General features: G+C 39.2%; 2 protein-coding genes across 5 annotated transcripts in view; one reads left to right on the top strand and one right to left on the bottom strand.

Moving 5' to 3' along the window:
* The first annotated feature begins 23 nt into the window (after positions 1-23).
* On the top strand, positions 24-25,632 carry FANCI (FA complementation group I). Of its 4 annotated transcripts, XM_063314433.1 has the most exons (37): positions 24-179; positions 1,766-1,838; positions 2,383-2,513; positions 3,014-3,170; positions 3,246-3,303; positions 3,873-3,914; positions 4,611-4,734; positions 5,325-5,410; positions 5,521-5,653; positions 6,900-6,992; positions 7,162-7,298; positions 7,492-7,672; positions 8,341-8,428; positions 8,970-9,100; positions 9,715-9,785; positions 10,154-10,268; positions 11,445-11,567; positions 12,443-12,511; positions 13,121-13,222; positions 14,846-15,031; positions 15,253-15,374; positions 16,280-16,444; positions 17,217-17,396; positions 17,822-17,988; positions 18,127-18,206; positions 18,459-18,575; positions 18,909-18,960; positions 19,471-19,598; positions 20,075-20,143; positions 20,279-20,369; positions 21,342-21,526; positions 22,151-22,207; positions 22,338-22,397; positions 22,913-22,990; positions 23,993-24,088; positions 24,568-24,684; positions 25,509-25,632. In XM_063314433.1, exons 1-37 carry the CDS (start codon positions 96-98, stop codon positions 25,569-25,571), a joined length of 4,011 nt encoding a protein of 1,336 aa, XP_063170503.1. In that variant the 5' UTR covers positions 24-95; the 3' UTR covers positions 25,572-25,632. The 4 variants fall into 4 exon arrangements, 3 of the variants coding, with proteins under 3 accessions (XP_063170503.1, XP_063170502.1, XP_063170504.1); XM_063314432.1 differs by lacking the exon at positions 25,509-25,632 and having other exon boundaries at positions 24,568-25,073; XM_063314434.1 differs by lacking the exons at positions 5,325-5,410; positions 5,521-5,653; positions 25,509-25,632 and having other exon boundaries at positions 24,568-25,073.
* POLG (DNA polymerase gamma, catalytic subunit) overlaps positions 25,245-27,957 on the bottom strand; it is a 27,799-nt gene continuing 25,086 nt past the window's right edge. Inside the window, exons 23-24 of the mRNA XM_063314370.1 lie at positions 27,479-27,639; positions 25,245-26,027 (exon numbers count right to left, since the gene is read on the bottom strand). Coding sequence (XP_063170440.1) covers positions 25,963-26,027; positions 27,479-27,639 — 226 coding nt within the window. The 3' untranslated portion in view covers positions 25,245-25,962. The remainder of the gene's footprint in view (positions 26,028-27,478; positions 27,640-27,957) is intronic.

The following is a 27,957-nucleotide window of genomic DNA, read 5'->3' as shown; positions in this document are numbered from 1 at the left end:
ACCCTGTTTTTATGTTTCAGGGAACGCCCATTATTCTTGATAATTTGGCTGATCACCCTAAAGCATCCACAGCTGATTGGGCTCACCCCACCAGGATGGACCAGAAAATCCTGCTTCTGGCAGCAGAAGGAAACTCAGAGCGCCTCCAGTCATGCCTGCAGATCCTGAAAGAAAATGAGGTGAGCCCAATTGCCTTTCTGTTAGGCAGCCCCCAAGAGTACCCTCATGGGGGGTGTTATGCATCCATAGCCTTTGTCTGGAAATTGCTTTTTTTTAAAAGCATGTTTCTTCTGTCTTCCGTAGCTTCTTCATGTTGGGTCTCAAGACTGGGAAAGCTGTGGCCTTCCAGGGAGTACTGAACTACAGCTTCTAACATCCCTCTAAAGCAGTGTTTCTTAAAGTGTGGTCCGAGGAAATGAGAATGATTTGCCAGATATTGAAGATATTTGCAAAAATTTAAAACCATCTGCTCGTTCTTATTTGTTAAAAAATATAGGGTTGTTTCATGAAAAAAATATGTTAACATCTAATGGGTTTAATATAGATTTTTATATGATTCAATAAATAAATATTTTACAAATACATCAATTTTAATTTTTAATATGAGAAATATCAATAAATATAACTCATACAGACGCTCTTTGGGGGTCCTCCATAAGTTTTAAAAGTGGGAAGGGTCCTGAGATCAAAAAGTTTAAGAAACACTGCTATAAAGCTCCCGGTAGCCATCACCCTTTGCCCATCCTGGCTGAGGCTTCTGCGAATTGTAATTCAGCAGCAGCTGGAGGGTCACAGATTCAGTATTCATACAGTTCCCACAATCGTGTTTGATCATATATGTATTTCTGTTAAGGAGGCAGACCTGACTTAGCCACTGGCAGTGGCTTATTGAATCATAAAGGTAAAGGTTTCCCTTGACGTAAAGTCCAGTCGTGTCCGACTCTAGGGGGCGGTGCTCATCTCCGTTTCAAAGCCTTGGAGCCGGCGTTGTCCATAGGACACTTCCGGGTCATGTGGCCAGCATGACTCACGGAACGCCGTTACCTTCCCGCCGAAGCGGTACCAATTAATCTACTCACATTTGCATGTTTTCGAACTGCTTGGTGTGCAGAAGCTGGGACGAGCAACGGGAGCTCACCCCGCCGCGCGGTTTCGAACCGCCGACCTTCCGATCGACAGCTCAGCGGTTTAACCCGCAGCGCCACCGCGTCCCTCCTATTGAATCATACATGGGTATAAATGATCTCCATGACATCATGGATGGACATGTTATAAAGGCAGACTGGTTTTGAGGGCCACAATCTGGTGTGATGATGTCCAGCCCCAGGTAGGTGGGCACAGTCAAGGAAGCAAGAACTACACAGACTTCCATACAATATCTTCAGTGCTAATCTTGGATATATACAGAAACTTGAGAGCTGTAATTTCCACTCTTATTTTTAGTGAGCTGGATAAGGTCGAGTTTCTTTGAATGATTTAAAATGCTTCTACCCAGGTTTCTTGCCAACTGGGCTAAGTTGCTATTTATGAAATAAGCTGTCAATGGACTCAGCTGCTATCACTTGATTGTTTATGTCTATGTTCTCATCCATTCTTTCCCAACATCTCCACAATCTCTCACAGATTACTGTTGTGGTAATTCATAGACTATATTAAGACGACAATAAATATGTATGTTCTTATGCAAAGTAATACTGGGGGTAATGATGGATGTAGAAGTTCAAAGGATTGGCAGAATCTTGCAATTTTGGTCTCTTTGCTGCAGTTGAATGACCTCATTACGAAACATGCTTTGAGGAAGAAGGGGATTGGTGCTATCCTGAGAGGAATCTTCAAAGGTACTTGCAAAGACTGTAGTGGATTGATCTCTGGAATATTTATCCTTAGATTTTTGGCCCAATGACATGGCTACTTATCCATACAAAGCTAGTATTTTGAGCAAGTATAAATAATGTGAGTTTCTGACTGTACTGAGGGCACCTTGTTTCTCAGTTTAAATTTAATGCCTGGGTTTCCTACCTTTTATTTATGTATCTATCTATCAAATTTGTCACTGCCCATCTCCTCCAACCGGAAGGACTCTGGGCGGTTTACAACACAAAATAAATATACAATAAAAACTCAAATAAATACACGATAAAATTCCAATAAAATTCCATTAATATAATTTAATATCATTAGAATGGGCTAGAATCAAGTAATAGCTTGTAGACAGTTAATGCTTTTTAATCAACAAAATTTTGGGGAAACAAATTGCCCTATTGGTATTATAAGCTGATAAAGGAACATGCAAGCTTTCAAACTGCCCACTTTCCACTGGTTAAACAGTACAAAATAAATTGTATTTTGTTGCTATTGTGTGGTTTCTGTTCTGTACTCTAGGTTCCCCTTGCTCTCAACAGAAGGGTATTGCCAGAAGATTAAGTATTTACAAACACTGTATCCAGTTAGTGGAGTCAGGCGACCTGCAAGTGGAAGTTGCATCTGAGATAATAAGATTGCTCATGTTAGAGGTAAAGATTAATGGATTTAAAAGTAGTTTCTCAGGTTTCCCTAGCTGACATTGGGGATGGTTGCCTTTCATATCTAAGTTAGAAGTTTATGTTTTTTGAGCTGGCCAGCATGTTAGCAACATGCTGATCATTTCCTTTGCAGCCCAGTCCTATGTATTGTAGATATCTGGAATTTGATACCTTCATGTTACTCTCCAGGATTGCTTGTTCCTCCTTGTTGTTAGGGCACCTCTCACAGTTGGTAATTTTTTTTTAAAGCAACCTTCCCTAAGCTGGCATTCTCCAGATGCAGTATATGGACTAACTCCCAGAATCCTTGACAATTGTCATGCTGGCTGGGTAATTCTTAAAATTGAAGCCCATGCAATTGAAGGACGTTGACGCTTTTATGATCATTAGAATGTAATTCAGAGCTCATTTCTTTCTTTATTGTTCTTTTCTGTGAAGCCCCTTAATACATCATCAGATTTCTTCATATATATATATTTTTAATACATCAGGCTCACAAGCTGCCGGGGCCTGCTTTGGGTGACTTGGCTATATTGTTTATTGAAGCAATCAAAGGAGGCAGCCTACTCAGTGGCAAATCTTTGGAGCTCTTTCCTACAATTCTTACTGTGCTGGCTACATCTAAAGAGACCCTTGAATATGGGACAGGTAAGCTCTTTCCTCTTTGGCTCCCCCTCCTTTGTCTTTTGCTAGCTAGCGACATCTAACTTATTCTCCTTTCAGGTGAGTTGACTGGGGATGAATATAAGAAACAGCTGATTAATACCCTCTGTTCCAGCAGGTAAGCTTATACTTGCCAGATCAGATGCCATTTGGGTATTTCCTTGGGTGTTCAGGTGGTCAATTTCATGTGAAGTGTTTAGTAGCATAATTTACATAGGCAAATGCTAACCTATCCACGAATATATGGGAATGGGGATCTCTCTCTCTCTCTCTCTCTCTATTTCCACCAGTATTTTAGGTAGTGCTATCATGTTGCTTTCTATAGACAATGAGCAACGATAATAGAATGTCAACCTTGGTAATGACTGGAAATGGTCATGGCTGCATTTGCCCTGTAAGCCTTTGACTAAGCTTCAGAATAGAGCTTTCAAATACCACTTTGTAAATTAAAGCATTGTTACAGAGAAAGTTGTCAGTTGAATTCTAGAAGGGTTGTTGGTGACTTGGTATAAGCTTTTGTGGATCAGCACCCACTTAATCAGCAGCCTGAAAATTCATGCTTTATTCAATGTAAAGTGCCACAAATCTCTTTGTAGGTTTGCTTTATCAAACAAATGCAGTTACTTCCCTGGAAGTACTGTCTGTTATCAATTCATTTTTAGACTCAGACTGATTTTATTTGGACAGGTGGAGCCCTCAGTATGTGATCCATTTAACTTCCATGTTCAGGTAATCTCCTAGGCATTTCTTCTGTCTGTCTGTCTGTCCCTGACTTAGGGATCAATTGCAGGGTGCACAGAGATCTTCATTGACAGTCTGTGCTTGGACTTCAAAAAAAAGTTGTAATCTTCCCTTGTATTCCTTAAGTGGGAAAGGTTCTGAAGCAAAGCATTCATGTCTGCATCATTCATTGCATCAAGTATTCAAATCTTGATCCAGCCAGAAGTTTACTAGTTGATATTATGTCTTTCATTGGCTGGATCTATGCACTATGTTAACTGATGGTTTTCTTTTAAATTTGGTTTGTGACCAAACCACAATGGATAGGTCCATGGTTTAAGCCATAAGCCATAGTTTACAAACCAGAGTACCTCAATTTATAGGACATTTTGAGCCAAAAATCAAACAAAATCATGATGTATAATGTATTGTATGCCACACAAAGTCATTATAAAGTTGGGCAGTCTTACAAAATTAATAAAAATTAAATAAACCGAGTCATTATTTCAGCAGAATGTATGTCTCAGGGTTATTGTGAGAGTTAACAGAATCAGAGAACCAATTCTGTTCCTTAGAGTTTCTTTGAAGAAAGCCAGTATAGAAAGTGTACATAAATAAATAAACTTATGTATTAATTTGCTTCTGATGTAAATGTAGTGCTGTCTTCTGAAAAGCCGCCAGCTTGTCTTTTGTTTTACCATGCAGGGATGTTCCACTGAGTAAAGAAGAACTACAGTTTGTGGTGGAAAAGATCTTAAGAATGTTCTCGAAGTTAGATCTCCAGGAAATCCCACCTTTAGTTTATCAGCTGTTGTTGCTTTCTTCGAAGGTAATGCTTTCAGGGAAGTTGTCTTCCTTCCCAGGTTTTCTAACATCATGTGTTAGGTTCTGGGGCTTCAGTCATAGTTCCATGGCTTGGAGGTAACTATCCCATTTACCCAAAGATTTGGGGTCATCTCTAGCCTAACTAGCAATGAAAGAATATCCAGTCTGTGTGAATGGTTCTCTTCCTTCAGGTTGATTAATTTCTTGAGACCTCCCACTGTAAATGATCATACAAGCTAACAGCAAATATTATGGCAGTAGGATTACCAATCGTTCTCATAAAAATAGATTGCAACTCACTGATTATTAAAATAGCCCAAATGATTTGGGTATGGATAAAACAGTGAGTGCCAATCTTCCGCAAACCCACATTTGAGCAGTCCATTCTGGGATTCTTGGTAAGGAAAAGCAGCCAAGGAATTATTTTAAATAAATAAATAATCAGGACCAGTATAATGTTATTTTGTCAAACCTTAGGAGTCCTGCAGGGATAGTATCCCCCCAATTATTGAATGAATTCTTCCTATTAATAGGTTTTGTCGTTGGTATATTGGAATATGAGTTGTGTAACACAGTTATCTCATAACTTCTCAGGGTAGCAAGAAAAACATTTTGGAAGGGATTATCAACTTTTTCAACCAGATGGATAAAAAGCAAAAAGAAGAGCAGAGGGATTCAGAGTAGGTAGTTCTTCCTCATATTCTCAATTTTGACTGTGGTATTCATTGCCCTTCATTGTGGCAGACATATTACATTCATTTCTTATTACAACTGAAATTCAATCTTCCAGGTCACTGGAACTTGAGGAATCTACAGTGCCTTTAGAACAACTCCGCCATGTGGAAGGCACCATCATTCTGCATATTGTGCTAGCGATAAATCTAGACCATGATCTAGGAAAGGAGCTAATAAAATACTTAAAGGTATATTAAATGCAAAATAAGAGGCTGAGTTGATCTCATGCAAGCAATGATAGCATTCTGTGGTTTAGGCCAGAAATGGGTACTGGGCAGATGCAATTCTTCAGTGCATTCTTCCCCCTTCTGTATTTGTATGCTGGATTAATTTTCTTTAAACTACAGTTAGTTGTTAGAGAAAATGGAGATGTGTGTTTGATCTCAGTTACTCATTTTAATTACAGTTAAAGTTATCTGGGAGGCACTCAGTCTCAATGTATTAGGGTTTATCAAATCAATGATATTTCAACTGCCTCTCTCTCCAGGCAAGTGAGAGATACATGTACAAACAGAAAGTAAACCATTAACTAGTGTTTTTATCTTTGCCAGGCTGTTACATGCACATTGAACTTATTTCATCTTTTACTCTCTCGCTACAAAAAACAAAGGGATTTGTTTTGGGGAGTTTGCTCAGCTATGAGAATAAAATACCTGCACGCAGGGCCACCAGAGCAGTGCGTGCTCTTTTTCTAGCAGGGTTTTGCTAGTGGAGGACTCTGTAGGTAGCTTCTCACACAGTTCTGCCTCACTGCGTTGGAATATTTACCTAACCAGATGAAACACTATTTGCCAGCATGACCTGAACCGGCAGCCTAGAAGCTGTACACCTTTGCAGAGAATAGTATTTAGAATGTGTGGAGCTACAAAGATATTAAGTGTGCTGTGGTGGCTTCTATTAGCATAGCCTGAATGTGACTTTAGAATTTTGTTGATAAGTACTGAACTCCAGTTAAAACAAATGAATCGACAAAAACTCTGAACCGTTTGCTAAAATAGCCAAGTCAGTCAAATTTTATTCTGGGTAGGCCAGAGGTCAACACACGATTGAAATTCCTGTTTTGAGTTGCAACTTTTTTGATTTCCAGCATGCCAGGGGTGGGGCGGAAAGGATATATGAAAGCTCACATCCTGCCCTACTTCCAGACTCAGTGCAAGACATTTCCAGTTATAGCTGGAACAGATTCCTGTTTGCAGTCCTAGGGAATCTTTGCTAAGTGTTACTGAAAATACTGAATTAGTATTCTGGCTTCTTCCTATAAATAAACTAATTATTGCAGTGTTTGTTCAGTGACATGATTATAAAACATTGCCTGTGTTCTGTATGACACATGTAGACCTGATGAAAGATGAAAGATAAATTGCTTGATTTTCAACTTTCTTTGCAAATATGAAGCCCTCTTAACTTGCTTCGGATTGTTTTGATACCTCATAGGCAGAGCAGCAAGGGGATCCTAGCAAAGCCCTGTGTCCCTTCAGTGTGACCATTCTGCTTTCAGTGGCCAGAATACACCGACTTAAAGAACAGGTATGTCTTTCTAGATTTTGAGTGTCTCGTTTAGCCAATTACAGAAAATTTAAACATGCTGTCTTAGTTATCTAAACACCCTGCTTATTCTGCACTGAATGAGCTGATGTGTGCCCTTTAGGACAGTGATCAAGGGAAGTCCTAATTGCTCATTCTCATGGTATTTTAGGTATTTGAGTTTCTGAAAACGTCAATTATGAGAAGCTTCAAGGACAAGCAGTTCCTTCAGGCCTCCAGGTTTCTACAGGATTTAGCTCCTCTACAGTGTGATGTATCTGACATGTTTTTAGAAGTTGTAGCAAGTAGGTGAGTTACTGCAGCCTCTCAGCTGCCAGCAATTAATGGAAGAAGCTTTACCTTTTCCTCCTGCTAATTCCTCACATAAATCATGAAGCTTTGTAACTAACCCATTTAGTACAGGAACTTTTTGAAAGTACAGATGTATTATTCCTTTACTGTGCTGTTCTCTTTCTCTCTCTCCTCCTGATATCCCATCCAGTGTGTTTGGTTGGGATCATGTGACTCAGGGCCTGGTAGAGCTTGGATTTATCCTGATGGACTCTTATGGGCCAAAAAGACCTTTTGGAGGTAAAGCCATGGAAAGTAACCATATTCTTCCCAAAACTCCAGCCCAGCAGGTGTGTAAATTGGGAATGAATATCCTCTTGGAAACTTTCAAGGTAATGTAAAGGTGGAATTGTATGATGCTGTAGATACAGTATTAAGAGGTTTTTTTTCCTGTTGATACAGGATTTCTTCAAATTTTTATTAAGATATTTAGAAATATTTCTAGACTGTCTTTAAAGGCAAAACTCAAGCTGTTTTGATAATTCAGTCACAATTTTTTCCTTCTCAATGTAAAATAAATTAAAATTGAGATTATTTTTCTTAACCCTGCCCCCCCCACCTGTTGTCATGAAAAAAACTGTAGCTTTAGGGAACAACACCTTGCATATTCTTGCATAAATTTTAGTTCAAGGAAAACTTGCTATTTGAGTGAGCACAGTATGCAGCTTGGTTTTGCTTTTAAATGTAAACCCAGCTTTCATTCAGAAATACTATTTAAACAATTAAAACACGAGCAGGATAACCTATCTGAGGAAACAGAATTTTAAAATATCTTGAGGCAATCCAGAACTGAGGGCACCACCACAGAGAAGCCCTCTTGTTCATAGGTGCAGCAAGTGCTTATAGATGCATTGTCCGTGCTGACCAGTGGCTTTGGGGTAAACATCTTTAGGGCCACCTGGTAAAGCATCAGCCAACGTAGCACAGCCTCAAAAGTCTATAGGAGACTCCTGAAACTACGTGGAGAAACCTTGCATTTTTAAAATATCCTGTCTTCCAGGTTCATGAACCGATCAGAACTGAAATTTTAGAGCAGATCCTGAACAGAGTCATCACAAATGCAAGTGTTCCCATCAACCATTTTATAGGTAACTGTTTCTTATGGAATTCAAGGTCACAAAACAGACTGCAAGTTTCCAGTACAGTATCTCAAGAAAGTTCCATCAGCCAGGAATTTCCCAAGGCTGCTGAATTAAAGAAGCAAATGATAGTTGGGAGAGAGTATTTAACTTTCCATGGTGCATGAAGCCCTAATGATTTATTCAGCAAGCCCTGATGAAGTAAATAATGCCTCAGCATCATATATGAACTCAAGGAGTGACTGACTTCAAGATTAGCAGCTGTTTTTTGTCAAGGCCAAGCAGGACATGTACCTATGCTTTCTGATGTTAATACGACATATTAAGAGGGCATTCTGACCCTTATTCTTTAATGCAGCAAAACAAGTTAACCGTCTCTGAACTTTTTTTGGGGGGTGGAGGAAAGTAGTGAATAAATCCTTTTCTGAATCTGAACCTGCTAATAAATGTATCTCCCTTCCTTTTTGAAGGGATCTGATATTCAGACCATCCTGTCTCTTACCCTATCAGATGCCACAGCTTTGGATGTTGTCTCCTTCTCCCTTTGCAGATCTTTTGTCCAGCATTATTCTCTCTGCTCCTCTTGTCCTTCAGAACTCTTCCTCTAATGTTACAGAGGCTTTTGAGCATTTGCCATGCCTTCCTCTTGACACAGTACAAGGGCTGCTCAAGGCTGTACAGGTAACGTGATTTTATTTCTGCTAATACATTTGTTGTTTTTCAGCTCAAAAATCGGGATACTTTTTAGAAAGGCCTACTATAAACAAGTTAAAAGCACAAGGTGTACTTGTGTCAAAAATGAATCTTTAATTACTTAAGATGTTTTTTTCCCTTCTCCCAGCCATGGAGAGAATGCCACAGACAACATATCAAGTCAAGATACATGCCAAAATGCAGTACCTTTGCACAATAGCAGGAAGTCATCCAAAAGAAAGTGTGGGAATGCTCTCTTCTATATTTCTACCCAAGACAATTCAGAAGAGATCCTCCACTGAAGATCTCAAAGGGCGGGCAGCTGATCTTTGAGTTTCTGGTCCTAAATCATTTCTGGCAAGGGCATGCAACTGATGTCCTTCAGATATATAGGCAACAATTCTCACAATCCCTTGCGATGGTGGTTAGAGCTGAAAGGATTGTCCAAAATGTAACAGGGAGCATTCCCGTAGGTTAGGGCTCAACATTGCCTTTTCTATCATACTTCTGTTGACTTTCCAAGCTGCTATGGATTCCTTCTCAGAAAGCCCTTGCTTACCAAACCTGTGGTGCTCAAGCCTAACACGTTTCTTTTCTCCCAGCCTTTGCTCAAAATAAGCATGTCCTTGAGGGACTCGCTGATCCTTGTTCTTCGCAAATCTATGTTCTCTGGGTAAGTTGCCTTTGTTAAAAAAAATGTATCCCATGTTTCTTGATTTCCTCCTGTACACATATGTGCAAACATTTGGTTTTTCTGAAAAAGTAGAATTCAGTAGAACTGTTTGATCATTTTTATCTCAAGAATGCTTGCTTGAAGAGTTAAGTAAAATTTTCCAAAAAGAATGATTGATGGTTTCTGGACAGAGAGCCTTATGTCTTTATGACAAGGAAAGTTAACAAATGTTCATCATTTTGTTTGTTTGTTTTTAATTTTTTTCTCTATCGGATTTTGTCTGTAAACAAGTAGCTCACCATTCTATTAGATTTCCATGCTGAGGTTGAGAAACACTGCCTTAGACTATTCCTCTCTCTTGATTGCAGGCAGCTAGATGCCCGCAAGTCGGCAGTTGCTGGATTTTTGCTCCTCTTGAAGAATTTTAAGGTTCTGGGAAGCTTGACCTCTTCCCAATGCAGCCAAGCAATTGGAGCCAGCCAGGTAAGTAATGGGGCTGATCCCAGCATCCTTCAGAAGCTCCCCTGCAGATTCCGGTGTTTATTTTAATCTGCTGCACTAATTCATATACATTGTAGGAGAGGTGTCTGAGAAATGAGATACAGCTAATTGCAATTAACTAACCAATTGATTACAATTAACCAGTGGAAGGGACTATCCCAAATACAGGTAGTCCTTGTTTAGAGACCTAAATTGGGACCAGCAACTTGGTCATTAAGTGAAGCAGTCACTAATTGAAACAGCTACTGAGCTTAAGATCTTAACTTCAGCTTTCCTTTGCTTTACAGACCTGTGATGGCTGTAAATGCAAGGATTGCTCATAAAGTTACTTTTTCATCACCATTGTAACTGCGAACGATTGCTAAATGAAGCAGTCGCTAAACGAGGACTTACCTGTATTGTCAACAGCTATATAAGATGACTTAAAAGGACAGCCAAGGTGGTTTATTTGGGCTTCCATGTATAGTGCTACATCTCTGAATACCAGTAAGAGGCTGGTTTCAAGCAACATGCTGAGCCATAAATCTGGATTAACAAAGTACAATTGCTATTACGTACACAGAAATTATGCCATCAAATTATGCCAAAATTTGATGGCCTCCTTTACCCCAAATCCTAAGCTGGGTTCCCACAATACACTGACCCACCCTGCTCCAACCTGCCATATTGGGCAAATCAGGCTCTCACCTTTTCTTCCTGTTTATGAACCTTCACAGCATCCGGCTGGCTACTGAGAAAACAGGAAGATGGACTAGCCGAGCATTTTCTGTCTCATTTAGCAAAATATTCTATGTTCCCAGAATTTTATTTATTGGGGAATTACAAAATGTCTACAGATTATTTAAAATATTGTCCTCAAAGCTGATGTTGGTTGGGAGTCTTGGAGGACCGTATGGAATTGTGGCAAGTTTGAGATTTCCAGAAAAGGGTCTAGAGTCACTGGAAGTTGGACAGCATACAAATTTAATAAAATTATTATTATTATTATTTAGATTCTTCTCCATCAGGTCTTCTAGTATTGTCACTATGTTAGGCTGGTTTGGTAAATTTACAGAATAAAGTGCTACTGTGTCCAGCAGGATTTAATCTCTAAATTAATGTGTACATTGCATCCTTAGAACAGGAATGAGGTTTTTCATGATTGTTACTGCCTTCCAGGCCCAAGTAGATGTTCACACCCGCTATAACTCAGCAGCCAATGAGGCCTTCTGCTTAGAAATCCTTGGCAGCCTGAGACGATGCCTGAGTCAGCAGGCTGATGTCAGACTGACCCTATATGAGGTAAGAAGAGCTCCCTTTGGCATTCAGCTTAATTCTGTGACATTTCTAGTTGTGTCTCAATTAAAGGACTAGCTGTAAGTGCTGGCTGGCCCTCAGCTTTGGGTCTTCTGGTAGATAACCAAAGCAGCCAATGTCCACTTTCAACTATACTTTTTGGTGATTCATAGAGCTTCTGGGAGCCCTGTCTGTTTCCCCCCATCTCTGAGGCTGCAGATTGGTAGTGGGAAGCAGATCATAGGGTTCCTGATGCTAACAATAGTAGAGAACTAGCAGTCTGGAGCAAGACCACAGGGGGAGAATAGGGCAAGATTCTCTTACCTTTCCAAACTCATAGTGCTTGGATCCTGCTGTTTGCAAGCAGGTGGGCACAGAATAATATGAATTCAGGTAGTCCTTGGTTAATGATGCTAATTGGGACCAGAATTTCTGTCACTAAACGATGCAAACGTAAAGCAATGCAGAGGTAAAGCACATGACACAAGGATTCTTTTCAGGTGCCCAACAGAAAAAGTCAGGTGGAGCAGGAAGGACATCCAAGGTGTCTTGAGGTCATGTAGGTGACCCCCAGGGACCATGTTGGCAACTTCAGCTAGAATAAATGTGTGCCAATATAGGTACCAATCATGATCTGACAAAGGCTAACCTATGCCTGTATTGATGAGCTCAGGAATCTCATTGAAACCCTCTAGTTGTGCATTCTTACAGTTTTGTTTCATGACAATATGAACGTCAAATGGGAAATGCTTTTTTTTTTGTCTAGAATACACAGCAGTCAAGATACTTGGCTTCTGAGATCTGATTACAGTGAAAAGCATTGCCTACCAGTCTGTTTCATGCTCACATTTTTTGAACTTTTCCTTCATTTGCTTTCTCAGGGCTTTTATGATGTCCTGCGCAGAAACTCCCAATTGAGTCATTCCATTCTGGACATGCTGCTCTCACAGGTACTATGCCTGGAGAAAGATCAAGCATTAGAGGCCAGATTTAGATGGAACACCAACCACAGTTTGGGGTCACACTTTTGAGTCTTGTATTCTTCCTTTGATCCCCACTCCTGGTTTTGCTTGTGGTTCTGCTTTTGGAGAGAAAGCACAAAACCTAGTGGATTAGATGGGCAAAATGGCAAACTGTTTTTGCCTCAAAGTAGGAATGTAGAAGAGGGATTTGCCATGTAGATGGGGAGGAGAAGGAAGTATGAACCTAAGAGTGTAATGTGTGAAATCCAAGTCAAAGAATCCCATGGTGTCTTTAAAGACTAATAAATACATGGTGGCATTTTTTTTTGCCACTATAGTATTCATTAGATTTTAAGGTATGACAGAACTTTATGGCTACTCAAGTGAGTAGCTGTGTTCTGAAGTGCACTATCATTCATAGGCAGGTGGCAGAGGAGGTTCATCCATCTCCTCAGAGTCCATTGAAGGAAATAAAAATGTATTCATTCCTGGGAGGAGGTGGTGATTATGACAGAAGCAGCTCTCTTCACCCTAATTGGTGAATTAGGGATTATATTTCGCATTTAACAAATTAATGCCTTTTGTTTATTGCGACAGATAAAACAATATTATGAACCTGAAGCAGACCTGCTGCCCCCATTAAAATTAGAGGGATGCATCCAGGCTCAAAGAGATCAAATCTTCTTGCAGGAACCTTTGGTGAGAAAGAAAGAAAAAAGTGGGAAGCATTCAGATAGCAGTTCTTTTTAAAATATTTGTTTAAAACCTGTCTCTGAGTTTGCATTCAGAATCAACAAGAGGATATTAGTCTATTTCCTATATGCAGCTGCAACCATCGTATTGCAACTTGTCCATCACTCTCATTTGAACTGGAAGAAAACTGTTTATTGGTACATGTGGGGACTTTGTATTCTATGCAGTAATAATTCAGATCTTGAGCAGGAATGTAGTGAAGAGCTAATGCTGCTTCTTTACCACAGAATGCACTGCAGATTGGGAGCCTCTTGAGCTTTGAACAGCTATTCACACAAATGTTACTTGTGTTCATGTTGTTGCAACTGACTTGGTCCAGTATGCTTGCCATCTGACTTTCCTCTGTACTACATTTTTTCCCCCTTTAAATCCATTTATATTTATATCTGCCAGTTAAAGATAATGCTGGCCTAGAAACCAGGAGATTGCGAGTTTTAGGCATTTGCCACCTTGAGAGAGATAAAAAAGGCAGGATAAACATATAATTCTAACAATGATAGTAGTCGTAGTTCAAACATAGGCTGAAAATTCTGTTCTATGATATCTTATGCCATAATATTGATAATTCGAGTTGCAAGGAAGTTCTTCTGGGACGTTGCACTTCTCACTTAACATCCAAAAGGTAAAGTTGTACAGATTCCATTTGTCTTACAGAAGATGTGTATAATATTCCTTGGATATAAAGCTGCTGAGGGTGGGAGGAGAGAGAAAGTAATGTGACTTGCTCATGTTTGCTATTACTATGTTTTTTATAGTATGAGGGACTTTAGGCAACCTTCCTGACGATTCCAGAACTTTGAAAACTTTTCAAAGTTCCTAGTCACAGATTTTTTTCGTATTAGCTGATTCAGCACTAAACTATAATAGGGTCTTGTTTGTTTATGGATTAGTGTGATGTTATGGTGTTTGTACAAAACCAGCCTCTTGTGACTTGTTCAACAAAGTATGGCTACAATTCTGGCTTAGTGTTATATACATTAAATAAGCATGAACATTTGCCACAAAAGTCCTATGTAATGCTGATGTTTTAGGGCATCTTCTAGACTGTTAGCTTTTAAACACAATGTTATTGTTACTGTTATTGTTACTGCTACTACCACTACCACTAGAATGCATGTTCCTTTGAACTTGGACTGTTGAGCTTCAGCATGGTTATTAGATTTCTACAGTCACCTATCAACTCATGTTCCTGGGACTACATAAAAACCAAGAAATAAAATATTTTAAAATACAGGTTTATTTTAAAAACAAATTAAAAACAATTGACGTGCAGCATAAAATATTTACCTACAGTTGGGGGAAAATATAACCAATTTAGCATTTTGGTTTATAAAATAGCTTCCACAATGAGCACTTGGATGTTGTATTTTTAAAAGGCTTGGAGAATCAGTAGATTCCACATGCAACCCCCACTAAAAAAGAGCTTTTTTACAATTAGGAGAGAAAAGCCCTCATCATGTTTTATTCACTGAAGGCAAATGGAACATTGCTTTTGAAAAGATATTTAAGGATTGGCTGGCTTGAGATGGAAAAAGTGCATTTAATGGTTTAATGCCATGATTCCTTCAGGCTCACCTCTTGTGCTGTATTCAACATTGTTTGGCCTGGTATAAGAATATTTTAACTGCGCGCCAGCGAGCTGAAGAAGATCAGGAGGAGGAGGAGGAGGATAGAAGTTTCCAGCAAGAATTGGATGAGATGTTGGAATCCATCACAAGACAAATGATCAAGAGTGAACTGGAAGATTTTGAGCTGGTAATTTATTCATTTATTTGTTTATTCATGACATTTCTATGCCACTCCACTCCAAGCAGCTCTGCACAATATATAGAAGAAATAGATTAAAAACAACAGAACAAATAGTAAACAATGTAAACCATAATGGTAATGTGGACAAGCAAATGGGAAGGAGATTGATTCATCATTTTACAAATATTAGAAGTGGCAATTCTAATTCTCTTGCTTTTGAATGTTAGGATAAATCAGCAGACTTCTCCCAATCAACTGGAGTGGGCTTAAAGAATAACATCTATGCCATTTTAGTGATGGGCATCTGTGAGGTCTTGATTGAGTACAACTTTAGTACAGGCAACTATAGGTAAGGAATTGAATTCTTATTTCTAAAGTTTCTGTTCTTCTCTGCCTGGACTGGAAGATCTGTGACCCCAACGCCAGCTGAGTTCTAAACAATTTCATTAGCTAGAGTCACCACCAAAGCCTGTTAGTCATTTGTAAAATGCAAGGAAATTAAAAAAGGACAAGCACTTCTCCTGAAAGAAAAGGAACGCCCACACAAACCCACATAGAAAGGTTCATCTTTAAAGAAGTAGTTTGGTCCTAGAGCAGTTGTTACCCTACAAATGCCTGGATGAACAGGCTGTGTCTTTTGTTGCTGTTAAAAACAAGCTAATGTGGCAGCCAGCTGCACTTCACTTGTGAAGAGGCAGTCCCAGCTACTACTTCATGAGCTAAACCAACTTGCAAGACCACAGATAGTGATGACCATCTAACTTTAATACATGGCCTTGAGTGTATTAGAGAGATATTTTAAAGAACTTGATTCTAAGTCTTGTAGGGCTGTTTAGACCCAAAATCCATGGTCAAAAGATTGTATTGGTCCTGATAGTTCACAGCCAAGGTAAGTGTTCTACCCTGAGTTGCAGTCCTTTTCCTTGTAACTGCAGAAACAATCTTTGAGTGGAAAAATTACAGTATCTTTATCTGATTCTTGGTGCAGGATGTGTGTATGTGTTTTTGTTTAAACGTGGTTCAAACTAAGTACTCCACATCAGCCTTTAAAAAGTTCATCCTTAAAATTAACAATAGAAATGATGTAACAAACGCACAGAATCTGCACCTGGTGCATATCAGTAAATGAAACATGAATCTGTCTCAATTTTTATTATCTATGGATAAGTCAAGAGAAAATAGGCCATCTCCCCCTGAAGCATTGCTTTGTCTCTTTTGAGTTTATATTTTTGCCTTTGGTAATATGTGTTGCAGCAAGAACAAGTTTGAAGATGTTTTGAGCCTGTTCAAGTGCTACACCAAACTCTGTGAAATCCTGAAAGAGAAAGCTGGAAAGAACAAACTCTTGCCAACAAACAAAATTGCCCGAAGCTTCCTATCAATGGGCTTTGTGTGTACCTTACTTACAAGTCTCTTCAGGTAAAGAATATTGATTTAAAATACTGATCATCCTCTGCATGTTGCAGATAATCCAAGGCAGCCAGCAAAAATCAGGTGCACTAGAAATGGCACGAGCAGCACAGAAATGAGCTATAAAAGCCACTGATAAAGTACAGGCGATTCTTGTTATTCGCAGTAGTTACATTCTGTAAAATTGCCATGAATACTAAGTTAGCATGTGCTGAAACCTCAGCTGCAAATGTGCTCAAGCAAATTTGCATATATGGAATCCATGAAAAACAAGCATTGCCTGTAGTATGAAAGCACTTTCAATAAAAACGTCACAAAAATATTTTTAAAAGGGCAGCAACAGAGAAAGCAATACTGCTTACCCAAAACAAAAAGAAATTTGAAATAGTTATGCGGGTCTCATATGATCATAATGCGGTATTAGCAACTTAACTTTTATTTAATGTGGGGTTCCATAGGTACCATTAAGTGATGGGCCCATCTCTAGCCTAAACAATTTAAGACAATTGTTTAGATTTCCTGGTCCAAAACATACGATTGTTTTTTTCATTCTGACTGTACTGTCTGGATATATTTGACTATAATCCTCATCCCCAACCAGCTTTCTCATGCTGGCTGCTGATAATGAAAATTGTTGTCTGAGACACCTGAAGGGTTCCAGGTTACAGAAGACTTGTTTTCAGCTCCAGTCAACACCCATGGAGTTACCCATGGTATTTGTATATTTTCAAGCTCTCTCTGTTTTACTTTCTCAGTCCAGAATTTTTTTGCAACTCCTTAGGGACTGTTCCCAAAATCATGAAGAGAGCCTGGCTGTTCTGCGCTCCAGCACTGAGTTCATGCGCTACTCTGTCAGTGTAGCTTTGCAGAAAGTGCAGCAATTGGGTGAGACAGGGCAGACAGATGGGCCAGAGGGACAGAACCCAGGGAAGATGTTCCAGTATCTTTGCAAAATCACTCGGTGAGTTAAATGTTAAGTGGTCAAGAAGTTTCAGTACTGTATATGCTAATATTTTTTGCCTATAAGAACAGCAGGAATGACATCTAGAAGAACTTGTATACATTCTTACATACGTAAGCTGTTTTCTTTTGGGATGAGCAGCAGTATACAGAATGTAGAAATGGAGTAAAAATAGTAAGCCAAAGAAAATCAAGGTATGTGGTAAGAATAAATTAAGGAAATGTAACTAAACCTGTGTTGCACATTTCAGTATATATTCCATACATTTCACTTCTTGCAAAACATTCTTGCTTCCACTACAACTTCATACTGCTAAGTGCATTACTAAATGCACCAAGAAAGAGTTTAAAACAGTAGTAAGGGATGCATGGAATTATTTGTTCAGTCTGCCTGATGTAATTCTTGTCTACTCTCCTTTCTGGTAGAGTCCTCCTGTGGAGATATACCTCAATCCCAACATCAGCAGAAGAATTTGGGAAGAAGGATAAGGGCAAAAGCATCTCGCTGTTATGCTTGGAAGGCCTACTGCGGATTTTTAACACAGTGCAACAACTTTATCCAGCCAAAATCTCACAGTTCCTCCAGGCTTTGGGTAAGCTTAATTCTGCTTCTTTAACTAACCCAAATTATTAATGCTATCTCCATGTGTCCTTTTCACACTGATTTAACACATTTCTTTTCTGGGCTTTCACTTCTACTTCACTGCCATCTTTTCATTCCTATTTGTTAGATATTGCAGATGAAGACAATGAAGAAGTAGCAGAGGTGAATGTCACTGAGAGAGCTGCCTTCCAGATTCGGCAGTTTCAGGTAAGCCGCAGTATGTGTTGATGGCTGCTAAGCAGCTCCAAGCAATCATCAGAGATTTGAAAGTCGGATATTCCAATTTTGGAGCATTCTTAAGAAAAGATCCTGTAATCATTCTCAAGGCCATTTTCCTTAGAAAAGCTTTGAGGTTCCCTAGGCCAGGAATGGGATATTTGATTCTCAAAAGTACTCATACCTTCTTTTGATGATTTTATCTGTTTATTGTGAGTTCCATTCTTTTCTTTTGCCTTTCAGAGGTCACTAACAAACCTGCTTAGCAACACAGAAGAAGATTTCAGCAGCAAGGAAGCTCTTCTGTTGATCAATATCCTTGTAATGCTCTCCAAACTGTTGGATCCCTCCTCATCCCAGGTATATACTGCATTTGCTGATAAGTTACAGGTATATTTATAGATGGATTGGAAAGCAAAGCAATGCTTTCCAGAGTGGCAAGGAGTTATTGAACATTATAAAAGTACAATGGATTTATTGTAACATTTTTGTTCTTGGTGCTTGATTTCAGTCCAGAAGGTTGAGTTCTATTTTCAGCTTCCTTGGTCCCTTTTCTTTCTCATATATGGTCTGTTATTCTTTTTACTGATTTTAAGTGGTTGCTCTGAAAGCCTTGTTAGTTAAGATAGTTAAGGATTTAAATGACTGAGGAGTAATAACTAATGAGAAATTGCTTTCTCTCTCTTTATACAGTTCATGCAGCTGTTGTCATGGACAGTGAAACTTTGCAAGGAAACTAGCTTGGGTAAGTTTTAACTGCGTGGAGGCTAGAATCAGAAAGCTATTCAGTGTGAGTTTGGACTGCTCAGCACTTCAATGCAGCCAGTGCAGATCTGACATTGGCTGAGCACCTGGCCTGGGCTGGCTTGAGTGAGTGAGCCATTAGCCTTTTCTCCCCACTTTTCAGTTTTAAAGCCAATTATGTTTAATGTGCCCACCTCAATGTTTTTGCTAGTGGGAACCAAATTGGATCTTTCAATGATGGGTAATCCTGGTTAGTGACACCTTTATAGGAAAGAGGAAGGAAGAAGCATGTCTGGTTCCCCAACCAACCAGTCATATCCTATTTGAATATATTCATAGGGCTTTATAGCAAAAGATAAAAAATAAAATGCAACAACTGAAATCAGAACAATCTAACCATGCACAGGTGAGTGATCAGGGTTATTATGCCTGTGAAGACAAGCAGGGCTGGATCAGCCGCATTCAGATGTTTTCAAAACTTGTTGATAGGACTTTCTCTCTTTCTCTACAGAAGATGCTCCTTGCTGCAAAGGTTTACTGTCTCTGCTTTTCACACTGCATGCTCTTGTTAAGAGCCCAGTGACTATATTGCGTGATCTTGCCCAGGATATCCATGCTCAACTAGGAGACATAGACCAGGTGAGGAACACCAGCTGGGCTTTTAAGACTGAACTCAAGTTGTAGGCATTTGCAAGTGCAAAGATAATCCAAGATTTTCCTATCAAGCTAAGCCATAATGTGGTTTGATTTGGGGCATTTGAAGTATGAATTTAGCTTATAGCTCAGCATATTGTGTCAGCTGTCATGGCTTTATTGATAAGCCATGATTAAAGCAATGCCTCATGAATCTAATCAGTTTATTTAACCTGCATCCCATAACCTTGAATGGGATTCTTGAAATGGCAAATCATACCAGTATGGTGTAGATTAGAGAGTTCTGCTTGGACCAAGGGAAATGGAATTCAAATCCCCGATTGCTCACTAAGCTCAGAAAGAAATCTTGGGCCAGTTACTCTCATCCTACCTCTTATTAGGTTGTAATGAAGATAATCTAATATAGTGGAATAGAAATCTGATAGCTGAATCAACACCCCTATTTCTGTTAATATTCTTAGGATCTTGAGATCGAGCATCAGGGTCACTTTGCCATTGTGAACTCAAAGACTGCAGCTCCTACAGCTTGTGTAAGTTGCATTGTGATCCAACTTAAAGAATGCAATTTCTGAAAGATGTAAAATTCTATTTTAGAAAAGAGCATTGCACAGCACTATGCCCGTGCCTATGTGACATAAGTTGTCCCAACCTCTCTCTTTTTTAAGTTGATGGTTTTGAGTCAAGCAGACAAGATCCTTGAAGAGGTGGACTGGCTGATCAACAAGATGAAAAACTATTTGGGATCTGAGACAGCAGGTAACATTTATGAAGGAGCTCTTACTTAGTGAAATGCTTGGACCACTGTTTTATGTCAGAAATCACTGCCTTTGTGGAAAGCCCAACTATGATCATTAAAGAAATGTCTAGATCAACTTTCAAATTAATCCAATTAGTACTTTGTCTTGGTAAACTGGAAAATATCTGAGGCCCCTCCAGGCATAGTAAATCTCATAGAGATTGTCCAGCTAGCAACATTACACTCCCATTTTTGTCAAATCAAACAAGTAGACAAGATCAGAGACAGATGTTAAAATCCCGTTTCAAAAGAGATCCCAGTTATACATTTTAGCTATAAAGAGAAAAAGTTTGGGCCACAAGGAAAAAACCTAACACCTTTGCATAGTTAAAAGTCAGGAAATAAAAAGGAGATGGAGGAGGAGAGTCGAAATCTGGCTGATCATAAAATTGTACCAGTTTAGTTTCTTCACTGGAGTAAGGAGGAGCCTCCAGATGTGCAGATCAGATCTCACCTATTTTCTGAACATCCTGCATAATTTTACTCAGTTTTACCATGTCCTTTTTACACACATTCACTCTCTCTTTTTGCCTAAGAAAGTTGCAGTCCAAAAGTGATGTTTTCTCACTGGCTTGGTCCAATAAGCATAATGGTGACCACATTTTGGATCAAATGAAGTTTTATTTTAAAGCTTACGTAACAGTGTCCCTGTATTTGCTGTCTCAAAATAACAGGAAACTAACCATCCCACCCAATTTTGATGATGAAATCAGAAGCAGCTCTAAAAATGGCAAAATTGAGGGACGCAGGGGCTTAGAGACTATATGCAGATCTGGAGCCATAGGCCCTCTCCTGCCATGTGTTAGAAGCACACTTGAACCCTATCTGCTAGGGGAAAAAAAAAGACAGTCCTATCCAAAGCAGACGTTCCTAGAGGATTCAGACCCTGACTTTTGTAGCTTGAATCAAACTTTCCCTTTTGTTTTTACTAGAAAATGCCTCTCAAGCAGTAAACCAGACTCAACCACTAGAGAAGGCTGTCATTCTACAGCTTGGGACTGTGCTGACTGGCTACCACGAGCTGGTACAAACGGCCTTGCCCACAGGGAGCTGCGTGGACACGTTGCTCAGGAGTGTCAGCAAGATGTATGCCATTCTCACAACTCTTGTAAAATACGTGAGTACTGTTGACCTGGAGGGTTAAAGATGGGGTCACCAACTTCCCCTTAAGCCCATTATCCTAAGGGAGTTAAAAATGTGGTTATGCTGAAAAGTAGAAAAGAGCTGATGTGTGCAGAACATCTCTATGGGGCTATTCCTAAAAAAGTCTTGAATCTAAGTGGTATCTGCCAGATGTTTGGTTATGCAAACACTAGAAGCAGGGTCTTGCCTGCTGTAAGGCCCAAGGGATAATATATATAAGGACATGCTGATTATTTGGGTTGCATAGTGTGAAACAATGTATTCCTGGCCTGGGGAAAGGGGAAATATTGCATTGTATTGTATCTGCAACAATAAAAAGTATTCCTGATCTCCCTGCTGTGCCTATTTCTAGGCCTTGCCTACCTCAGAGGGCTGACATCAATCTTAAAAGCCCATCAGAGTTTCTCTCTATCCCATCTTATATCAAGCCAAATAAAGGCAACATTGAGTTTCTCATGTTTTCCTCTCTTAGGACTGAGCAATCTTTTCTGCTCCCTTAATGTTTCACTGCTCCCTTCCCAAGGCCAAGTCTCTATTCTTTCACAGATAGTAAGGCAGTCCTATCACTCATACGCATCCTCTTCCATTATTCTCCTAGTATCTCCAAGTGTGTCGAAACACAACTGGGGGGATTCCAGGACGATTTGAGAAACTGGTGAGTATTGCTTATTGTGTACAATGCCTATCATTGTTAGGCACTTCATAAACATGGGGTGGGGATGGGGATTCTGCAAGGATTGTGGAAGGAAGCTCTCAGAGTAACTGTCACACCTTTGGTTCTATAGGTTAGACTGTCTGGTTCTCACTTGACTCCCCAGTGCTATGCCTTCATCACATACGTGCAGGTGAGACAAAGTGCTCCATTTCCTATTTACAGTCCCAGATGAAGCTACTATTAACTTAGGAAGGGAAATAGCATTTGAAAGCATAAGATGCAGCAACTTTGTTGAATCAAATTGGATTTGAGTTTGGACATCATCTGGTAGGGATGGGAAGCCGATAGCAATCAAAATAAATCTGTGGATGTTCTGACGGTGAAATCTGAGGATCAAGAATGCAGACAGCATTCTACTGTGTTCTTTGCAGCCATAGAACTATATGAACTAGGCAGGCAGAAAGGTCTTGAATTCAAAGATGCGAAGAACGAGGATCAAGAATTTCTGTAAAGCTGGGACAAAGGCCATTGGAGCTACAATGAGAGCCTGCTCAGAGGTAGTCTACAAGGATAGGAAAGCACATCAGTAAACGATGCTGCCAGCAAACGACCAACTCAAGCCTCTAGATCCACATACCCAGTTTCTCTGTTCCCACCAGACCTACTAAAAATGTGTCTTCATAATAAACTCTTTGGTTTCTTCAGAACATCCAGTGCGAAACCCTGAACTCTGCAGGAGGAAAAAAGAAAAAAGACAAAAGGGGAGAGGAATCCGCTGCTATAGTAAGTGTTAGTTTTGTGCATCTGAGCACTTACTCGAATCCAGGTTGTGCTATAAGTGGATCCTCAATGTTTTCTTAGACGTATAGACCTCTGGAGTCTTAGAGTGAGTTAAAACCATTGCCCTAAAGTGTTTCCCGGGCATTTTATTTTTGCATTCTAGAACAGCAGAAACATCTAGGAAAATGAGAGCGTCACACCCAGAAACAGTTAGTACGTTCCTACAGAATAAATGTGAGCGAGAAAATGGGGTGGACTTAACATGGTTGAGGCTTGGACAGAAGACTGTCATCATTTTGCTTCTGTCAGCAGAGGGATTCCAGTCTACAAGATGTCCTGAGAGCAAACCTGTGTGAAGATTTGATTCAGCTGAGTGATGGTGATAGTGTGTTTTAGACAATACCCTGTCATGTTGCAAGTGGGGACTTTTATGATGGATCACTTGCTTCTTAAAGACACCCTCCCATTAGTTAGAATATTAGTGTGTCAGGGAGAAGCATTATTAGTTTATTTTAGCCCTGATATGCTGGTTTTCCATTTGGAAGCTCATTCCATCATTAAAATGCTGGAATCATATAGCCAGACCTGGTTTTACTGCCCGAGTAAGAAGTGGGCTAGAATCTAATATACGTGCTCATCTTTGAATGAGAAAGCTACTCTATCCCCCACCCCCACCCCACCCCACCCCACCCCAAAAAGGCAAAAGCCCTTCATGGTTTGCTCTTAAGATGAAGTATTTGAAATCTTTCCATGTTTTTGGTTGCATAAATGTAAAACTAATGATGTCATCAGTACTGTACTTTGTTGCTTCAAAAATTACTTCGCAATTTAAACACTTGCTAAGGTATTTGATGTACAAAATAACATCCGCTCTATTTTGATCTCAAAATAGAGTTCTTTAATTTGTTCTGCTTTTGTAGTTTGCTGGCTGCTGGCCTGTGAAAATCCTAAACAGTGATTTTGCATTATCTCCTATAAATATGCTGATTTTCCTGGAATCCATAGGCTAAAGTGTTGCGGGAGACTAAACCAATTCCAAACTTGGTTTTTGCCATAGAGCAGTATGAGAATTTTCTGATCCATCTCTCCAAAAAGTCAAAGGTAAGATTTAATTCTAAAAACAAAGTTCTTCCTTTTTATAAAATATTGGCAATTACGATAATATAAGGTAGTATATCTTTCATACTGCATTTCAAAACCTATGCACTTGAGCATACAGTAGCCCTGCCTCCAAATTCAAAATTTTAATTATTTTTCATTTGCATAAGCAATTTCAGTTCTTAACTTCCCACTTCAGAATAGCATCTGATATGTTTTATGTTTGTTAGAATTCAGAGTGATAGAGAAGGTCTGTGTATTTGCCCTCTGATGAAACATAATAGTCTCAAAAAAAAACAAAAAACCAAGCAATGTGTTCTTATTCAGATGCAAATTTTAGGTTAAATGAAACTTGATCTATACAATTCCAGTAACTGTACATCATACCACTGAAGTGTAAATTTAACTATGATAATTCTCTTCAATCCTTTGATTGGGTGGCGTAAACATTTTGTAAAATAAATGGTCTCTGGGTGTTCCAGGTCAACCTAATGCAATACATGAAACTCAGTGCCTCCCGGGACTTCCGAATCAACATATCTACTGTAGAAAATGCCCTACAGGAACAGGATGCTGAGGATGAGCCAGACCATGATGAGGTCAGTTTACAGGAAAGGTTACCATGTGATGCCTGTGGTCACTCAAGTGCCTCACAACCCCTCCCTTGACACTTGCACACCCTCTTTTAAAAGGTTCTTTTAATAATAAACATTGAAAAGGTGAGTGGTATTTTGCAAAACAGTGCCCCTACCTATTTGCAACAAGGTCTTTGCACTCCACAAATATTCTACTGCTGGCAGAGGATGTGGCCTTGCCCACTTGGAAGCTATTTTGTGACTGTGTTCCCACTAAGGTCCCAAAATTCCAAATGTGCCCCTCAGCAACAAGAGGGTGCTTTATCATCTGAAGGAACACACTGAAAGATCCTTATTTTGGTGATAATAGCAATGAGTAACTCTACATCCTCCTTGTGAAGTTTGAGCATCAATCCCATACACCCGTTTAAATAATTAAGAGTGTTCTGCCCCTTGTTTTAAAAGCAAACCACTTGATGCAACATGTCAACCATCTTACCCCAGTCTTGTTCAAAAATGAGTAGTCAATTCCACCAACACCACACCTGTGGCTTGAGAGCAGAAATAAGACCGGAAGTTTCTGCTTTCATGAGCACTTTTCATTAAAAAAAAAAAAAAAAATCCTGAAACATTTTGTTGTGGGCTGTCCATCCTTACCATAGTTCTCTTCTGTTTCTTTCCTTAAAACATATGTTGACAAAGGCAAAAAAACCCCAAAATATTTGGGCGAGATGTTATAGCAGAGGTAACTAGTTTGGTTAGTTAGCAGATTATGCAGCTTGCACTATTTCAGTAGTTCACTGGCCAGTGTTATGGATTTTCCAATGGGCTGTTTCTATTTCTTCCAGAGCATTGCATCTGCCCAATCAAACACCAGCAGAGAACCCAAAAAGAAGAGACGAAAAAAATAAGAGCTGCCTTGTTTCTTCTCAAATGGCTATTTCGCAGAGTTTTAACATCCACAAGGAGACCATCTTCTTTAATTAATCTACAGTATAGTAGAAAAGTATTTCTTCACCATATCCACTGCACATAAAACCTTGAATGCTTGCACGTTCAGTAGCCTGTTGATGATCTGTTCTGGCCTATCGCAGTAAGGCACATTAACTTAGGAACTTTTTCTTTTGGTCTCTAGTCTACCTGGGCAATGCCAGAGATTGGCCTCAGGAGCCACAGTCCTCAGAGATGCCTGTTTTTCTCTTATTTTGGAGTGAAAAGAAAAAGCAGGTGTCCACATTCAAGAGATTCCTTCTGCAGGATTCCACTGGGACAAAGTGTCCAATTACCTTCTAAACTCAAACTTTATTTTCCTTTTTCCAAGGAACCTTTGGTTATTTTGATGAGTTTGTATATATCCAGAGCTTCCCCTGTAAGAAATTAACAGTAACAAAGTTTAATAGAATCATTTCTGAGCATATTAAAAATGCTCAAATTTAAAACTTAACTTTTAAAGATTGTGTTCCTAAATAAATCTTGTCCTGAGCAGGGATTTATGTAAGTCAGAGAGGGGAAAGAACATGTAAATTAAAACCTATACTTCAAACTATCCTAATTTTGGTCAGAGACTGCAGATATTATGAATATATTTAGATAATATGCCAGAGCTGGGACCTATTTGAACTTTCTTAGTTTACTTTGGCAAAGGATTCCTCTAACAGCTTAATTTAATAAAATGCATAATGTTGCTGGGTTAGTTTCTTAACCTGTCACATTTGGTACAAAAATTGTTAAACTGTGTTTCTGAAAATAAACAATTATAAACTTTTAAAAATGCATGTTAACTTGAAAAAGCAATTTCAGTACTGAGCATAATTGGTGCTTGTGTGACAAGATTTAACCTTGCAGGTCCATAAAACAATGCCTAGGTGCACAAGAATTATCAGTGGCTGGGATACTACAAACAGGCTAAGGCCAGAGGTTGAAAAAGTGCTTAGTTCAGGAATGTAACCAAATATGTAATGCAACTATCATAAACAGAAAAGAAATACCAATGAGACAAGCTTGGAAGAGTTATCTAGATGTTCTCCCAACTGCATCACACTTTATACTAATTCATGTTTTCTTTAACCATGTCAAGATTTACCGAGTATGCTAGGCCAAATGAAACCATCTGAATGAAACATGTGAACCTGTTTTCAGTGAAACTGAATTTAAAATTGATGATTACTCTCTGGACAGCAAACTATAAAATTACTTAGCTCTAGATGAAGGGAGAAAAGAAGGTTGATACAAGTGGCAATGCAAGGGCACATCAGGTTGTCAATCAAGAAATCTTAATTTCAATGAGAAAAAAAGAAAAGGCTAGAAATTCTTCCAAACCACTACCAAGCAATACGTATGCGAATGATTTATAACAACTGCTAACACCTCAGTAGAAGGAAAAAATAAAGTAGTTCTAAAGGCAGGAACTAGGAGTCATGCCAAGTGAAGCAGTAGCCCTGATATTTGTTATAACTTTTTTATCCAATGTCTTGTTACCCAGATATTCAGGCTCGCTGGATTTAAATGGCTCTCAGTTCTACATAGCCATGCACAGGACTGCTCTGTTAAGTCATAGAATGTAAGGGAAGACACTTTCCTCAGTTAACACTTTCTCCCCATGTCGCAGGGAACATGAGAATCCATGCATACAGCTCCTGGTTTCTCCATAAGGATACTCTTGGGCAAGGTCAGATAGCCAAGCTAGTCCTGAAGATGATGGAAGCCTTGCACAAAATTGATTTCTAGACTGAGAAAGGCTTATGATCTCTTGTTGTTTAAACTGGAAGATAAAATGCTTATCAAGTATTTTGAAAAGCAGTAACAATCTGATACATACCTTGGGGGATGTTGTATCTTTGTTCCAGTCCTCCTGGGTTAGATGGGGTCACACAGTCCATTGTCACCTCTTTCCTTAAGCAATGGTCAATATCCACTGCACTAAAAAAGGCCACTGACTGAGGCAGATCCTGAAGGCCGAGTTTATAGGCAAACATACATCTGAAAAAGTGAATGCTGCCTTTAGAGGTGGCTCCCTTCTTTTGCAGTAGGTTCTCTGATCAGTTACACAATCAATTGCTTAAAAGGTGCAATTACTTTTAAAAACAACACACTCACACTATTTCCATCATGTGCCTCTATGCAAGTTATTTTTAGAAAAAAAGATCAACTATTGACCAAAAACACATTTTAATCAGCCACAGAAAAAATTCTGTCTGGTTGAAAACAATGGGTAATTGTTTGATATATAAAACAGAAAATGCTACCTTATAATACTTTGTTCTAAACCAATAATCAAGAGCTTTGTTCTTTTTTTTT

The sequence above is a fragment of the Candoia aspera genome, chromosome 13 (assembly GCF_035149785.1).
Source record: "Candoia aspera isolate rCanAsp1 chromosome 13, rCanAsp1.hap2, whole genome shotgun sequence".
Classification (NCBI taxonomy): domain Eukaryota; kingdom Metazoa; phylum Chordata; class Lepidosauria; order Squamata; family Boidae; genus Candoia; species Candoia aspera.
Note: the sequence above shows the minus strand (reverse complement) of the source record. Positions and strands in the feature narration are given on the sequence as shown.